The 17,827-nt window shown below is 38.4% G+C and overlaps 1 protein-coding gene across 1 annotated transcript in view; it reads left to right on the top strand.

Annotated features, from left to right (window-relative positions):
* The window catches only part of ATP10B (ATPase phospholipid transporting 10B (putative)), a 42,863-nt gene extending 26,293 nt beyond the window's left edge, over positions 1 to 16,570 (top strand). The window contains exons 9-21 of the mRNA XM_077786758.1: positions 3,016 to 3,195; positions 3,731 to 4,316; positions 4,830 to 4,936; positions 5,592 to 5,718; positions 7,215 to 7,399; positions 9,467 to 9,779; positions 10,918 to 10,994; positions 11,536 to 11,661; positions 12,748 to 12,948; positions 13,530 to 13,610; positions 13,718 to 13,822; positions 14,259 to 14,446; positions 16,050 to 16,570. Coding sequence (XP_077642884.1) covers positions 3,016 to 3,195; positions 3,731 to 4,316; positions 4,830 to 4,936; positions 5,592 to 5,718; positions 7,215 to 7,399; positions 9,467 to 9,779; positions 10,918 to 10,994; positions 11,536 to 11,661; positions 12,748 to 12,948; positions 13,530 to 13,610; positions 13,718 to 13,822; positions 14,259 to 14,446; positions 16,050 to 16,545 — 2,772 coding nt within the window. The 3' untranslated portion in view covers positions 16,546 to 16,570. The remainder of the gene's footprint in view (positions 1 to 3,015; positions 3,196 to 3,730; positions 4,317 to 4,829; positions 4,937 to 5,591; positions 5,719 to 7,214; positions 7,400 to 9,466; positions 9,780 to 10,917; positions 10,995 to 11,535; positions 11,662 to 12,747; positions 12,949 to 13,529; positions 13,611 to 13,717; positions 13,823 to 14,258; positions 14,447 to 16,049) is intronic.
* Positions 16,571 to 17,827: the final 1,257 nt, after the last annotated feature.

The raw sequence follows: 17,827 nt of genomic DNA, 5'->3' as shown, positions 1-17,827 counted from the left end.
AGGCCTGGAGAACCCATCCAAATCTTTTTATTTTAAAAAGTAGTCTAATAAATGCAGAATTCTCAGAACTTTATTTGCTGCAGATAAGATCCTACTTATCTCATTCAATTCTGCTGTCATGAAGTAAGTACCACTCAGAACTCCAACTGTTCTTGGAATATGGGAATTCTGTAAGGTCTTATCCTAGTGTTTCCAGCCCAAACCTCATGAGTTGCTGAGAACATCTCTGTGGATTCTTGAGAACCCATGAGCCATGATTTCTGAGACCTGCTTATAGGTCATGACTATTGAAGGATGATAAATAAATTTTTTTGCCATTATATTTTCCAATTGCATTTTTTACTGCCAGGAATTTTCTTTTTCTTCTAGAAATAAACATTTTTTTTAATTCACTGTGAAGCAATAGCTGAGGAACTAGTATCAAATACCTCTGTTGTAGAAGAACATTAAGCTGCTATTTTGGAAATAACCAGCCTTAGCTGCTCATAGGTGTCACTCTATCTGGATAAATTGTTTTAATGCCCTATGGCAATTGTGAAGATGCTGTAAAATTCGAGACATTTAGATATTGCATAGAGCCTGCCCTGTATGACCTTTAAATGAGACATAGTACTATCCTTTGCCACCTGAGCCAATTCCCTATTAATAAAATGGGAATAATACATTTTTGGTGTCTCTATAGTTCCTGCCCTTTGGAACTTGTATCACCTCATCTGATGCATTTTTACTCTGCTACAAATCTGCAGCACCCTGAGTACTCCTGGTATACAGAGTGTGCTTGTAGACCTGTGTGTATGTCAGCAGACAGAAGTTTGTAAGAAAAATATATCTTTCAACAATGGAACACGATAGAAAATTAACATTTACTCTCTCTGCCTTTAGGAGTTCTTACAAACTGAGAGAGTGACAGTACATTTCCTTCTAGATTTAATAGTTCAAATAAGTAGTGCCTTGGTATTAGAAACATTTAACAAAGATTTTCATCATCCCATGATCATCAGGTTTTCATGCCATCAAGGAGAAGAAATGCTATCAAGTTAATGAGGAAACCTTAAACCTTAAAACTGAATGGCACTAGACATTTTATATCAGCATTTTCACTGACAAAATTGTTAACACTGAAAAGGTGGCAAATTTAAATGATCATCATTAGTGCTGTTTTATTCAGTTTTCTTTTTTACTTGATTAGGGTTTTTAATATATGTTCAGGCTGAAAATCCAGGTCAGTGCTGTTTTAACTTAATGTGAAAAAGAAAATGAGAAAAATTGTTCTGATAAATATTGATTTTTTTTTTAATATAGTTTGGTTTTTAAAACCTGTCTCTGAGGCCACAATTAGCCTGTCAATTTTCGATTTTTCCAGAGGAAACTTTTGAGTTCAGAAAGCTGCTGAAGTGAAATGCCCAGTAGTACATTGTCCTTTTTGGCAAGAACTTGCAGCAGACATTGAGGATATAGATGAAAAACAAATTGAGTGGGATGGAGACAGATAGGAGAGATGAGATACACATGTAATAATTTGGTGTTTGTGATGTGTTCATTCTAATTGTGGCAATGCATGAAGAAATTGGATGAAAAATTGTACAAGGTGTCGGTGAGATTCTAATCTTTCATGTTTCAAATTTCATAGAATTCCCAACATAACTATTTGACGTAACTGCTTGGACAGTTATATCTGTACACGTGTTTTTCATTGGAATTGTCCTGTTAAGCTATTTGGGATTGTTCTGTGTACAAAGCACGGCATTGGCACAGTCCTGTCACCCACAGACTACTGCAGTGCAATATTGTGAAATGGTTTCTTAAAATCAGCAGCTTTAACTTTTCAGCCTCTGAGTCTTTTTAGTAGACCTAAGAAGATAACTAAAAAATTATTAGCATCTTTTTGTTTGTTAGAGAAAGGACTGCATCAATACTGCAAACATGTCCCTGTATGTGAAGTAAAAACATATTAAAATACCGAGCCAGAAGAACCAGAGCTTTCTGCAGCAGGAATGTGCAAATCCTTGGTCCAGTTTTGGATTTCAGTTCAGCTGCAAAATGAGCAGTAAATTCATTTGCAATTATTAGGATTATTTAAGAACTGCTTGTCACTTTAGCAAGCAGGAGATGGAGTGTAACATTCAGCTCAGCACAGCTAAAAAGGTGCTTGGCTGATTTCTGTTCCATGTTCACAGAACTTGGGAAAACTGTGCCAGATGGAATGAGGTGAGGATAATAGCTGAGGTGAGCTAGAAAGCAGCTAAATAACTTTGGCATTTCCTTAAAGAAAGCAAGCCAAAGTGTTGGTTCATGAGAAGACATCTTTTAAATTTGGAATTCCTTCTTAAATATAGGCCTGAATTTAATCCAAACCAGATTCTGCTAACATAAAATTTCTATTAAAAGTAATAGTCCCATAGCTCTACATCAAATTAAATTGTAGGGAAGTGACATTGTTAAGTAGTTTGGCTTGCAAATTTAGGTAAAAAGAGAGTGGTAGTAAAATTACAGAAACATTTCAGGAACAAGTAAATATGTATGTATTTATTTATTCATTTATTTATTGCAAAAACTGAAGAAGAAAAGTTTGAGAGCACTCTTCTTTCTGGGTGAAAAATGAAACTGCTCTGGAAACAAAAAGTGATACTGCTATAACTAAACCATAAGCACAAAATGTTCTCTGTTGAAATAACTATCAGCTTCCTCACCAAACTGGGAGAACCCAAGTATACATTCTCCTGGAATGCCCTTTAGTTCAGGAGTCAGCAGTTTCCAAGTTAAAGGATATAGTATAGATTTTTCTGATTTTTAGATCTCAAAAGAAATAAAATTCTGAGATCGTCTTCCTTTTGAAGATGCATTTCCTTCTAATTATCTAGTTATGCAGCTTTTTGAAAGACATCTTTTTTCCATAGATGTTAAGTACAAAAGGCATTTTCTAAGTCTAAATTTGAGAAGTCTATGAAGTTGCCAGTTATTCCTTGAGGACAAGGGTAAATGAAAATAATCCTCACTAAATAATTTCTCTTCCAGGAAAAGGACGTGACTCCTGATAGCAGGCTGCTGAGGCAGGTGCGAGAAGCTGCCCTCCAGACTGAAAGTTTTTCTCCTTTTATACATATGAAGACTTCCACATCCTTTACTGACTTTTTTCTTGCTCTTGCCATTTGCAATTCAGTTCTGGTCTCCACAGCTACTGCGCCAAGACAAAGGGTAATCTAAATACATGAGGAAAATGGATCATTCCCATTTAACAACATAGTGTCCAGTGAACACTGAAGTAGTGAAAATTGTTTGTTTGAGAGTTGTCCTCTAGTTCCTTTACATTTTCTGTAATATCTACTGCTTCCATGCCTGTGTATTCCTTCCTAGCTTGTCTTCTTATGTTTGATGAATAGCTAAGGCTACCACAGGATCTGCACTTTTTCTTTTAGATTTTGTATTATATATGCTGTAAGAAGTTTGTTAAACACACTGGGTATTCTCTGATCTGCCAGGCAATTGACAGAACTACAAGGGCTTCATTAGATCTTTGCTTCAGAGGAAGAGATACAAATTTGGATGCTATCTCACATATGACTTCTTTATCAAATCCTTCCACTACAGTTAAATGGCAGAAGAGGGGGAAAAGGGAAGCTGCAGTTGTTGCTATTGTCATTTAGAGGCAGAAAAGTAGAGAGAGGTTTTGAGAAGGGTCTTGATGTTCACATTTATTTATTTTTAACCTTTGCTTTTCTAATATTTCTAGGTCACAATCCCACCACCAATAAAACCTTCAGGAATCACCCTAGAAAAGATTCATCAGATATTTCAAAGACTAAAATTAGCAAGCCTTAGTCAATCTTTTTCATCATCTCAGTCTAGCTCACAACTTGGTGCCAGCTTCAGTGCAAAGAACACCGAGGAGCCTCTTGCTGTGCTGGAGAGTTGTGACAATGAAAACGACAGCTCTGCCAGCAGTGGAGGCCAGGAACTCCAGGACAAGGGCAGCACAGAGATTGGCACTGCTTCCTTGGATGAAGTTTTTAGGTCTGCAACCAACACTTCTCTGCCAACAGACTTTTGTTACGAGGCTGAGAGCCCAGATGAGGCAGCTCTGGTCTACGCTGCCCAGGCCTACGGCTTCATCCTCGTGTCGCGGACGCCCGAGCAGGTCACTGTGCAGCTGCCACAGGGCACGCTCCTGACCTTTGATATCCTCTACACCTTGGGGTTTGACTCAGTCAGGAAAAGGATGTCTGTAGTGGTGAGACACCCTCTAACCAAGGAGATTGTTGTCTACACAAAAGGTGCTGACTCTGTAATAATGGACCTGCTGGACAACTCCACCAAAGGTAATTAGCCGGAGAGCTTTTCCTGTTGTGTCTCCTAACAATGGATGCTGTAGTCTTTTCTGCATGGAATATTATATCTAGATATTAGGAATATAAAGAAAGAATAAGCTTTTTCTAGTATTATCCTTTCAGATCAGAACTGAGATACTTATTCTACTTCAGAAGTGCTTAGAATATGGAATGGGATAATTAAAATTCACTGATAATACTAACCCAAGGGGATTGTGTACTCTGCAATAATACTGTCATAAGGGCCTGACCGTTCTTTTTCAGGTTGTCAGCAAGAGTTCTGTAATATTAATAAAAAAACCCACAAGTGATGTTATCTTAAAGGAAACAGGAGTTTTTAGCAAGATTTCAGCTTCTGCACAGCCAATACTTTTGAGCTTTTCAAGAACTTGGTATTATAATGGAATCCACTTTTCTCCAATGCCCACTCTTTTTTAATCTTAGGCCATTAGATCAAAAATTATCTGTACTTAAAATATGGGATCATTTCCTTGTGTTTCACAGGTGACATTAGCTCAGACAAGAGACTGAAACGAATAAAAGAAAGAACACAGAAGCATCTGGACTATTATGCCCATGATGGACTCCGAACTCTGTGCATAGCTAAGAAGGTGGGAGAGCACCAGGTTCCATATATGTCAACAGAATTGCTAGAAAAATGCAGTGGTTATAATTCTGCTTCAGACAACCAGCCAGATATAGCTCATCTCTTTGTCCCTCTATTTGCCTTGTCTGAGTCTTTTTTTCCTTTTTCCTCAATGTCACCAAATGACAGATTTTTAGTCAGTCTCAAAACATTTATTTCTGTTTCTCCTATAGTAACTCCAGCAAACCTACTCTACAGTGCTTCCAAGCAAGAAACAAAATCTGCAGAGCAGCCAACCTTTTTCTCTTTTGTTTGGCATTCAGCTTTCAAAAATCTTGCTCTCAGCCCAAGTTAGTGTATCTTAGTGTCATACATTCATACAGAAGTTGTCAATGTGCAACAAATAGATGATATTCAAGCTCTGGAGAAATGTAGATCAGCCCTCAGAAACTGTGCTCTCATCTAAGCAATAGTTTCACTACATCATATTTTTGAGTCTCAGCTGTAGGTCATTTGTTCAAACTACTTGTTCTTGTAGTTTTCTCTTGGAAAAGTCTGTGTTATTTTAAAGATGACAGAGTACTTTACCAGTATGGATAGGAATTAAGTCTGTGATCCAGAACGTTGGCATTCCTCTTTTATTTAAATTTCAAATAAACAGTTTCAATTGTGTTATGCAGGTCTTGAATGAAGATGACTTTCAAAAATGGGCCAATTTTCGTCGGGAGGCAGAAGCTGCAATTGACAACAGAGAGGAGCTGTTAATAGAGACAGCACAGCATCTGGAGACCAAGCTCACCCTGCTGGGTAGCTAAAAATAAAAATTGTCATTGCGTGAAGTATCACTTGCTCTCCTGTGATAGTCTTGGCACTATGGCAGACAACAGTTTATATTAATTTATATCTAAAATACTTCCTTGGTGGTTTGGAAAACTCCAGGTTAGGGAAATAAAATCCAATGACAGTGTCTATACAAGTTCTCATGCATTTTGGGCAGCAGTAACTTTGAAAAAGTTGCTTGAAGCTATTGTGTGCCCTGAGCAAAGAACATGCACATCAGCTAATACTGTGGCTCAGCTGACACAGTAGATAATGAGGTTCCCACAATTCAGTCGTGCATCTATATCCTTATATAAGCCTATAAAATACTGTAAATTAACTTCAGTTTTGAACACAAATTATGATGGAATTTTGGTGATTGAATTGTATTATAAAATCCAAAAACTTAAACATGTAGATGTTTCACTACTGATTTCCTGCTGTTGTTGCATTGTTGTGCTTGCTCTGTGCACTTTGTAAAAAGATGTTTAGCATTAAAACTTACACTGATTGACATTTCTGCATCACTCATCACCGTCATATCTAACAACATCATTCTGTTAAATTATGGAGCACTTCAGTGCTTTCTACTCTATTTTGTTTGCAAACATTTTGTTCTTTATGACTGATTTTTGGAGTTGTCTCAGTCTCATTTTTCTGTGACTGCAATTTGTGCCCATACTTTGTTGAATTTCTGTGATTGCAAGCAATAGCTTGCAGTATGGCTTCTCATAATCTCTACAGTGATTTAAAAAATTAGAGTAATAATGGTAAATGCCATAAGCAGACCACATAAGAGGCAATGTAGATCTTGTCAGAGTCTGTTACCTTTGCCAATTACGAAAGCTCTATGTGCTTTCACACTTTAATTTGCAAAAAGTGTTCCCTTAGCCTAAATCAACATCTATCTTTAATGTAACGCAGTTATAGCATCTCCAAACTGACCTCTAGTGGAAGGGATAAGGACTATTGTAACATTCAGATGGTCATTTCCCAGCATCATCAGGATGAGTGTTGGCATCTGCTTCTAAGTTTGTGCATGCTCAAAAAGAAAACATACTGTACTGTTTCTTCTGCCTTTGATGGCTGAAGCATCTGACTTGACAACAGGGACAGCATCCATTTAAACGTCAAAGTTCATCTTTTCTGGTTGCTTTGATGGGACTTAATGCAGTATTTTTAAAATTCATATGCTGTGATTCCTCTGCCAGCATATTGTCATTTTGGATTATTAGGAAGAAATAAAATGCATTGTTCTTGCAATGACAAAATGAAGAGACAGAACTTGATTGCTGACACATTCAGACCTTAATCCAAATGCAGATCATGTGCCTGCATGTTTATCTGTTGGACAAAACCTTGGTTCACTTCTCAATAGGTTCAGGAGCATGATTGGAAAGCAAAGAGCTTTTTTTAAACAAGAAAATAGCAACTTGATTTTCAAGAAAAATAAAATTATTTCCTTTCTTTTCCTGTTTTCCCAGGAGCAACAGGGATTGAAGATCGCCTGCAAGATGGAGTACCTGACACTATTGTGTCTCTCCGAGAAGCTGGGATAAAAGTTTGGGTGCTGACAGGAGACAAACAGGAGACAGCAGTTAACATTGCATACTCCTGTAAACTTCTGAACCAAAGGGACACTGTCTTCACCATTAACACTGAAAATAAGGTGAGTAAAGAAAGACAAAATGCACAGAATTTGCTATCCTACCTTTTCTTTGTGTCTTACAGTTTGGCATTCCGTTGCTTTAGACCTCATTTAACAAACATTCAAAAAAACCCAAATGGCATTAGGAGCAAGAGGCACAGTAAGTTCAGCTCTTCCAAGGCTGTGGAGGGCAGGCAGGGCTTCCCTGTGTGACCAGACAAGTTACCCATCTGTGTTGTCCCAGCTTTTCTCCCCAGAGAACCAGGGTTACCAATACAAGCTTGCTTTTCTCAATAAAGCTGTTGTGAGGATTAGTAAATACTGACTTTTCCTGATGGTAGGCACTTGCATGGAGCAGTGGGATGGCCCACTTTTAACTGCTTTTGTCTGCAGCTCTCCAAATGAGAAAAGACCCTGTGCAAATATCTCTCTTTCAATGTCATGGAAATAGAGAAACAGGCAAAGATAATATGGAATCTGGCACAGAAAACATTCCAAGGTGTAATTTCATTCGAAACACATATCTGCTTTAACGGGAAGCAGAATGAATACATTTAGGATGGAAATTAGATGGTGGCTTGTGCCAGAGCAAAGATGCTACAGGCAGGACCACCCTGGCTCCCAGAAATGCCAGCATGGGCACCTACCCACAGCAGCCTCTGTGCCCTGGATCCAGGCTCAGAAGCAATCTGCATATAAACGGGGACTTTGGGAATCCCCATGGTTCAGGGGACACTGGTGTTTCTCCACTATTAGATTTAGTCCTCTCACTTTCAAAATTAAACCAAAGACAAATTCCTGATAGAGGCTGCCAATAGCAGCAGTGAGGGACACAAGTAATATATACAAAGCATTTATCTTGTTAATTTTGCCAAAGTTAGGTCTTGAAGTAGCATCAGTGGGAAGGGCTTTCCTTACCCCTGAGCCCAGCAGTTTATTCCAACACTGAAAATGAAATATCATCCAAGAAGATCCAACAAAATTAGGCAGCTTGGTGGATTTGTTTCAAAAGGCAAGTCAAGGCAAACCAGGAATTTCCACTACTGTTTTTGGTTTGTTCACAGAAAGATGACGTTTCTTCAATATTTTTAGGGATTTTAAGTGTTCATGCTAGGTGCAGGTTTTTATTAGATGTCAGAGGTACATTTGATTCCAGAACCTCCCACTTAAATGTAATTTAAATCTTGCAAACATCCTACATATGTACCTTATGCTACATAAAGTGAAAATAACATTATAGAACTGAATCATCACTCAATAAAGCTGACAGAAAAGGCAGAAAGAGGAGTGATTAGCTCCTCAGATATTCAGCGCCATGTCACAGAAGGAGGAATTTGAATACTAAGAGGGAGTAAAGTAACTTTGATATCATTTTGGATTTTCTCTGATAGTGATGTGCCAATTTAGGAGATCTGGATGGGAGAGGTGGGAATTTTCCCCTTAAAGCTGTTTCTATCTATTATGAAGTCAATTCCAGTTGTTGGCATCTAAAAGGGGACTTGATCCAACATTAAGCAGATTTGCTAAAACAGAAGGGGTGTGTGTTTGAGGCTCAATGCTTGAAAAGATAAAGGTTTCTAATTGTGACACATGCCTGATATGTGACTTAGAAAAGGCCTAACTCTGAAAGTTACTGGGTAATTTTGAGAATGTAGACCTCTTGTTTCTCTTACCACAGTTTATTTTTTGTGGAAGCTGATGCTGCAATATCTCACATCATTCATTTCAGACTCGATTTTTCAATCTCCTTAAAATAAAATATTTTCTTTTTCATTTCTGAACTCTCAGCATAAATGCACACATGCCTTCGTGATGTAACGATTATTATATTTTCTTTTAGAATAATTCCTTACCTCAGTTAACTGGCTGATAAAATACACAGTGTTTTCACTGAGGGATTGGATGGTGTCATATTGAAATAATCTCCAATCAGATGAATCATTGCATTTCTCAGTAAATTTCCCCTAATGTTTATCTGATAGGCTTAAACCCACTGGCATGATTATACAAACATACATTTGGCAAGGTGCTGTGCTGTAAAGGGAGATGGAGATAACTATTTCTAGAACCACCCCTGTTTTCTCACAGGAGACTTGCGAATCTCTCTTGAATTTAACCCTGGAAGAGGTGAAGAAGACTTACGAGTACGACAAACCGCAGAGAAAATTTTTTGGCATCATCCCAACATCTGTCTCAGCCCCTGAGGCCCCCAGCCCCGAGTTTGGGCTGGTGATCGATGGACGGACGCTGAACATCATCTTCCAGGGAGGGCTGGAGGAGAAGTTCCTGGCGCTGGCGCGGCGCTGCCGCTCCGTGCTCTGCTGCCGCTCCACCCCGCTGCAGAAGAGCATGGTGGTCAAGCTCGTCCGCAGGCAGCTGAAAGCCATGACCCTCTCCATAGGTACCTCCACGCTGCACCTCACAGAGACAGGGCAAGCAGGTTCTTTCTTGAAGAGGAACGTGTGGAATATATTGTACGGGGCAGATTTTTGTGCCTCGGGTAGACGCAGTGAGGAAACAGCATTGGTTAATCTTTCCTGATCAAAATCCTTATAAAGGTCCCGCTTCAGCTTTCACTCAGCAAATCTGCCCCCCTTTAAATAAGATAAAGGCACTCCAAACTCAGAATCTCCCAGCAGTGCCTTTCATGCACATCAGTACAAACACATGTACATATTACCTCCAAAATGTCCTTTTTTTTGGGCCTGGAAATCACTCATGATTAGTCACTATTTTATCTTTTCATAAAGCCCTTTTCCTGTCAGATTTTCCCTGGTGAAAACAGAATTATCTCCAGAGTGGTACTAAGCACTGACTCATTTGCCTTTTACCTCCAAATATTGTGAAATGCTTTGAGTTTTCTTCCACACTTTTGGTAAGGGATGCCACTAAAATCTTTGATGAATTGATGTAGATGACTCCAAACTAAACAAATACACCTCTGTGGACAAAACAGAAGATTCTTTTGTATTTTTGAATATTACTTTGCCTTAGAGTTCAAACCATAAACTTTCAGCCTTCTGCTTCATTTACTTTACCAGCTAACCTAATTTACAATATCCACATTGCAAGCAATAAGCATGGCTGTTCTTTCCCTGGAAATTTGGTTACATACTTAACATATTGCTGGGAGTTGAAATGAGCAAAATAATTCTTGAAACGGGCTTGTTACGTTGTCATCTGCAATCAAATTTGTCATAGATTCAGAGAATTCAGTGAAATAGGGTGTTACAAAACATGTTCCTGAGCATATGGATTTAGCCAAGCAGAAACACAAAGTGATGCTGATGTCAATGGTGTTGGGGTTGCTGTGTCACCACCCAGCTGGTCCCAGTGCTGGATTTTGCCCTGGTGGAGCCAGGTCTCCTTGGAAGGAGGGAAACCAAGACCAGAGCCTTGATGCCACGCATCAGTTCTCCTGATCAAGAGGCATGGTAGTACAGAATATTTGAAATAATCAGCATAGCTGAGATTATTTCCTTCTGATGGAGGCACCCTTTCTTGCATTGTTATTGTTCTCTCCTGTCTTCCCACTCTAGGGGATGGTGCAAACGATGTAAGTATGATTCAAGCAGCTAATGTTGGAATTGGAATATCTGGCCAAGAAGGCATGCAGGTATTGTTCCAGTTTCTTTCCTCTTTTGTCAGGTAGTCCCTTGAGGCTTAATAAGTCTCATAGAAGCCCTAAATTGTCAAGTGTCATCTTAAAAATGCACAATGGCATCATAAATTAATATGCAGTTTGTAATTATGGGTCCAGCCACAAAATAAAGAGCCTTTTGAGCCAAAAAATTATCATGTGAGGACAAACCTGTGTTTGCTCACGCGACTGGAAAATTAGCAGATGTCTGTCCAGTGTTAACTGAGCATCTGGTTTCTGAATCTTCTCAGCTGCTGCATTTCCAGGTTTCCAGGTTTTGTGGATTCTCTTCCACTGTCTTCTGCCCTGAATCCTTTCCATCCCATTTCCTTATTCTCTTTAAATGGAGAGCTCTGCAGAGATATAAAATGCTAACTATGTTCTTGAAGGTTTGTTTGTTGGTTTGTTTCTTCTACAATATTCAATAGTAGGAAATTATTTCAATATCTGTGTTCAAATTTCTTTACATAGCATGTGAAAAGGATGTATTGTAAATCTCCTTTTCCTTTTCCCAAAGGCTGTGATGGCCAGTGACTTTGCAATATCCCGATTTAAGCATCTCAAAAAGCTTCTTCTTGTCCACGGCCATTGGTGCTATGCTCGCCTGGCAAAGATGGTGATTTACTTTTTCTACAAAAATGTGGTAAGATGATTAAAATTACAAAGTTTTATTCATAGCAAAGATTAATTCCAAGTCTGAGGGTTTTCTTGGTTGTTGGTTTTTGCAGGTTATAATCTTACCTTTTAAGATACAGTTCATGTTTCTTCACTTTGCAAGTTTATAGTATGCCCCTTCCTTCTTAGCAAGGTGCTGCATAGAGCATTTAGAAAAAAACAGGCTCTAAATATATTTTGAAACAGCATTATTCCAGAGGGAAAAAAGACTCAAGGCATAGTAACTTTTTATGGTAGCAAAAGAAACTTTATTAAAAATACCAAAGAGCCTCAAAATAAAATTTGCATAAGGGAGATCAGATTATTAGCACTCTAATGTAGATGAGTGTGCACTAAGAATTGCCTGCCTGTGAAACCTCTGAATTTTTATATGGTAGCACTTGCAAGTAATGATGCATTCATATCTGTCATTTTTATTAAAAATCTAATGTATATGCAAATGATCTATGCATTGAAGTATGATATAAAGTGGGAAAAAATGAAGTAATTCAATTTCTACTAGACTGGGAAAACAAGTCCATTTGACATGAAATACGCTCTGAGCATGAAAGGCTTTTTACCTAAAATTCAAGGTATCTGGGTTTTTGTGAAGTTTTAAACAATTTTCAATAAGGATTATTTCTTATTACTGTTAAAATTTGTAGTGGAAACTGCTTTTTTTAACTTGACATCCTTTTAGAGTTCAAAGGCTAGTTATTCACAATGTGAAATAGTTCTCCAGACTGGGGTGCTGCTTTTCTTTAATCTCTCCCGTAGCATTAGGGAGCAACACACCTTTGATTACACATGGACAATGAGATTCCAAAAGGATTCTAAAATTTGGTGCTCAGGGCTGTGAACAGTTTACTTAATTATTCTCTGGTATGTTCCCAAAGAACCATAATGGCTTTCAAAAAGTTGTATCACAATGGATCACCCTTAAGGTATATTGCTTTATGGAATGAAGTGCAGTGCCTTTAACCAAAATCCTGTCCTCTTAGGAGGCTCTGTTAATACCCAGTGTCTCAATAAACACCACAGTTGGAGCTATGTGTTTGTCTGTGCTTCTCCCCAGTGCTATGTCAACCTGCTCTTCTGGTACCAGTTCTTCTGTGGCTTCTCAGGCAGCACCATGATAGATTACTGGCAGATGATTTTTTTCAACCTCTTCTTCACCTCAGTGCCCCCTCTTCTCTTTGGAGCCCTTGACAGAGATGTTTCTGCAGAAATGCTCCTACGTCTGCCAGAGCTGTACAAAAATGGGCAAAATTCAGAGGTATGTCACAATTGATGAAAAAACTGCTTGATAATCCCAAGGACCACAGGACTTTTTGTTTAGGAATGAGGGAAGGAAGGAAAGAGTTTAGAATTACTTGGAATGTTGAAACAACAGGAGCCCAGTCTTCTGTCTCTCCAGTAATGCATTCTGCTCCATGGGAGCTGTGACACCATAGGTCACTAGATAACTTTAAATATAACAAATAGTCAAATTAAAATGGCACAAAAAAGGGTTGCATTAGAAGAAAGGATTTTTGATCAATTTTATAATACTAGAAAGAGTTTGGATAAAGAATTTGAGGAATAAGATCCCTTCTGAAGGGAGGCAACATTGGCAAAATTCAGCTTTTAATACTCTTGGTTGACTTGGTAATATTCCTAAGGTGTATCTCAACTTAAAAATGCCTGTTTAGAGATAAGTCTTCAGTTTAATCAGCTGCTCAGGAGGTATTTATTCATGGAAGGAGACTAGTTGCAGTAATGAGTAGTCTGAATGGAAGAAAGACAGCAATTATGTTTGCAGGACAGGCTAGAGACATATATCCCATCATAATGACTGTTATCTATAAATTCCTGCAGATATACAACTTGTCAACTTTTATTATTACAATGTTGGATGCCTTCTATCAAAGTCTCATTTGCTTCTTTGTCCCCTATTTGGTAAGTAACAGGCTTATTAATATTCTCACTCTCCTGTCCTCCTTAGAAGCAGTAAATTCAGTTCTGAATAGTCAGGATTCACCACAGTCTCTCTGCCTGTTTTGTAGATGTACAAAGACTCCGACATAGATGTGTTTTCCTTTGGAAACCCCATCAACACCATTGCCCTCCTGACCATCCTCTTGCACCAGGCTCTAGAAATGAAAACATGGGTACGTGTTTGACTTGTCCTGTTCACAGCACTAGGTTTTTTTTGTGAACTTTGCATCTTGTGTAGGCACAGAATTCTCTTTCAGAGTAATTTACCTGAATTCTGGGTCACAAAAAGTAAGTAAAAGGTACACTAAGATTTCACAAAGTGACAGAATTTGTTACTAGCCCCAGGTTAATACCTTCATGTGCACAGTGACAGAATTTGTTTTTATCATGCCTTTGGACAGGACAGTACAAAATATTTGCATACCTCCATATATGAGGACGTGCTACTTGGAGAACTATACTCCCTGCTGTTTCCTAAATTAATTTCTGGCTATTTCTCCTACTGCAGATTTCAGTAAAATGCACTGTTAGATGAATTCTTTCCAGCTGTCTGTGTCTCCCCTGTCTCACACCCAGTCAGGGTCTCACTGGCATCTCTTGTGCTTGCAGACCGTGCTGCAGCTGGTGGTGATGATCTGCAGTGTGGCTTTCTACCTCATCTTCTCCGTCATCTACAACGCTGCCTGCCTGCTCTGCAGCCCTCCCACCAACCCCTACTGGATTATGGAGAGGCAGCTCAAAGACCCCATCTTCTATTTATTGTGCCTCATCACCCCTGTCATCGCGCTCCTGCCAAGGTTTGAATGTTTTCCTCTGATTTCATTTGTGGGTTTGCAGACATGTGAGTGAAGAAACAATTCTGATGTGTACAGATATGTGATGTGTCAGACACGTGCTGCACAGGGATAATTGATCAGTGTGCAAGTCAGATGCCCGAGTTCAACCTTCCAGTTCATGAACCATTTGTTTATTCAGTTATATAACCCTAGATCAGTCACTATGTGTCTTCTACTTTTCCCATCAGGAAAACCTTTCTTTTTGGGGTGCATCAAAATTTACCAGTACAGATCAACTACACAATTGTTCACTGTCATAATCACAGTGTTGTTGAGCAGATCAAGATTATAAGCAAAACTTTGAAATATTCCTATGTGTTTGACAGTTACTAAATATATTCTTGGTTTTAAGTACATTATGATGTATTACTAAGCTGAATTTAAGAGCATTTCTATATGAAAATATTAAATGCATCCAGAATTTTAGTTTAAGTTTGTACTGCAAAAAATCAGATATGTTAAAGATAACTTTAATTGAGACTGGAAAATATTTGGAGAGGGATAGTTATTGTGATGTGTTGCTGAAAAAATTGTTTAAAAAGCAGAATTATTCTGTTCCCATATACATATGGGAACTTGTGGTGTTCAGTACATTAGTAATTCTTAAAGCAGGTAATATTTTGAGTTGCACCATTTGTTTCAAATATTTATTTGTTATTTGCTTGGACATTGAAAGAAATAGGTTTGATTATCTTGCTAGTTTCCTTCTCATCCTAATTCCCATGAAGTAATGCAGCATGCTGGTATTACAAAATTCAGGACAATATTTTTAGTAACTGATTTTTTAAGTGCTTTAAGGCATTAGAATCTGAGCCTTAACTTGGACTGAAAAAGAACTTTTCAAGAATAGATGATGTTTTTCTTCAAACTATTATTATTTTCCCATTTGAGTTGAGATGCTCTTGTGATTTTTATGTTATATAATACAAGTTCAGATCAGAATAAACCACACAATTCAGTAAGGTCTCATGTCTTCTAGGCAGGGCATCCTTTTCCAGTCTGTTTTGCTCCTGTGTGACTTTCCTTTTCCTATCAGCCCTCATTCACAGTGTCATTTTTGACCCTGAGCTTTCTGTTGAGAGCTTCATCAAACACGTGGTTAGAGAGCTCATGTCTCCATCTTGGGAATTTAGCACACTTAAGATCCTTGCTGCCTCAGCAGGTTACTGAGCTTAAGGGTTATATATTCATATCTTCAAATCTGGACGACTGCTGTTCCTTTATACTGGTACCCCAGATTATTTCCTGCACAGTCCTTCATCTGCAGAATATCCAGGACCTGTTTCTACTGCAACTGAGCTGTGCCAGCAGATCACAGCAGTGGTGAAACCACCCTTTGCTAAAATGCACTAAATTTTAATTTCCATTCCATGGTCCATCACACTGTGCTGCTTGGTCCTTATCTTCTCACTTGGTGTCTTGAGGTTCTGGCTTCCCTCTAACAGGGTTTTTAAAAATAATTGCTCTCCTGTAGAGCAAAATTAGTACCTGTATTTGGGATATGTGATGTAGATTATGGAATGAGCCCACTGGTAAAAAAATCCTTTCCCTTCCTCTTCATCAGGTTCTTTATTTTTGCCCTACGAGGAACCCTTGGAGCATCTCTTGTTCTGAAAGCACAGCAAATAGAAAAACTTCCTAAGGAGCAACAGGATCTTGAAATCCAGAAACTAAGATCAAGAAAAGAAGCTACTTCTGGTGCACCTGTGGCATCATCTGCATCTAATGATGACCTTGACCAAAGCATCAGCTGTTTATGTGTGTCACCGTTTCTACCCTCAGCAGCAGCCCTGTCTCCCAGGGACACAGAAAACCAGGGAGTTTCTGCCTCTAATCTTGGGAGAAGGACACAGGATGAAGGCTATTACTTCTTTAACAGGTGGGCAGAGGAAGAATCTGCTGCTACTGATTCTTCAGCAGGGCATTCCTCTGGCCATCAACCCCTTGTAGCCAGCAGGGAAACAGCTCCTGGGCAGGATGGTGGCAAACTGACTAAAGATTATCTCAAAAACTTTAATTATGGAAGCCACCGGCGGTCAGTGAGTTCAGTGACACTCTGAAGAAACGTTCAGAAATGGAATCCATGTGGAGAAGGACTCAACAGGGAAAATAAAAATGTTTATGCTTAGCCATTATGCTCACTGGAAATGGAGAGAGAGGCAACTGGAGTAGTGCAATAGCAACTCCAATATGCAATTTTAACTGAATGCATTGTCTGAGTTTATCAGTATGACTTTTTGATCTTCCTGGTTTGGTGATGTCACAGGAACATTACATGAGCATCATGCAGCTGCTGAGATTTGCACAATTACTTTCTTTCAACAGATATTTTTGTATCATATTAATAGGTAATACTCATGAAGTTTCAATGTTATTGTTATTATTATGCTATTGGGTTAATAGAAAGAGAATCCATGCTTTATTAAACCAAGTCAAAACAATGCATCCCACTCTAGATTTTTACTATCAAAGTCTTAAGAAGAGCTTAGTAACTTCAAAATTACAGTTCTGCATGAAAATTACTACCTGCAGATACTAAAAGTACTTGCAGAATAATAGCAATGGAGAGGCATTAAAGAATGTTCCAGGTTTTAATATATGTCTTTACACCAACATCAGCTCTAAAGCCTGTGTTCCCTGAAGAGTAAGCTTAGGATTTTTATGCAGATAGCAGTTTGACCTGATATTGTTAAGAAAAGGACCAATGAGTTTATAAAGATGAAGAATACAAATATTGAACTACGTAACTGCCAAGACAACTCAGTGGTAAGAGGAGTCTATTTCTTCATACCTACAAAAGTAGACAGATATAACAAGTCACATTCAAAGATTTATGTCCTACAATTCTTAAGTTGTCCCTGATTTTTTTTCTAGAAATTCAGTTTCTTATTTCAGTTCCCTGTATTGTTATGTGGTGCTGCTGCATTCAATCAAGTATGAATCATGCTCCTCCACACAGTGGGTCACATTCATTAGTTGATGGACCTCAATAATGGAGATTTTGACAAGCCATACATGAAGGTCCCTAATCACTTTGTAGTAAGTACATGGCGTAAAATGACCAAAATATGCATAATATGTTAGCCCTTTTTTGGTATCTCAGGGCAAAAAGGTGCAGAAGAAAACCATAAGATGTCACCATCTTAACTACTTATTGCAATGCAATGAAAGGTGACTGATATTTCTTATAGAAATGTTGACTAGTAAGACCATTTCCCAAGTTTTTCTTCACAATGTGGGATGAAATCTTACCTAGTTTAAAATTCAAACCATCTGTACTTTTGTGAATTTACCACTGCTTCTGATTTATGAGGTTTTTACCCTTTTTTTATACATGCTGTG

Source organism: Lonchura striata, chromosome 15, assembly GCF_046129695.1.
Source record: "Lonchura striata isolate bLonStr1 chromosome 15, bLonStr1.mat, whole genome shotgun sequence".
In the NCBI taxonomy this organism is placed as follows: domain Eukaryota; kingdom Metazoa; phylum Chordata; class Aves; order Passeriformes; family Estrildidae; genus Lonchura; species Lonchura striata.
Note: the sequence above shows the minus strand (reverse complement) of the source record. Positions and strands in the feature narration are given on the sequence as shown.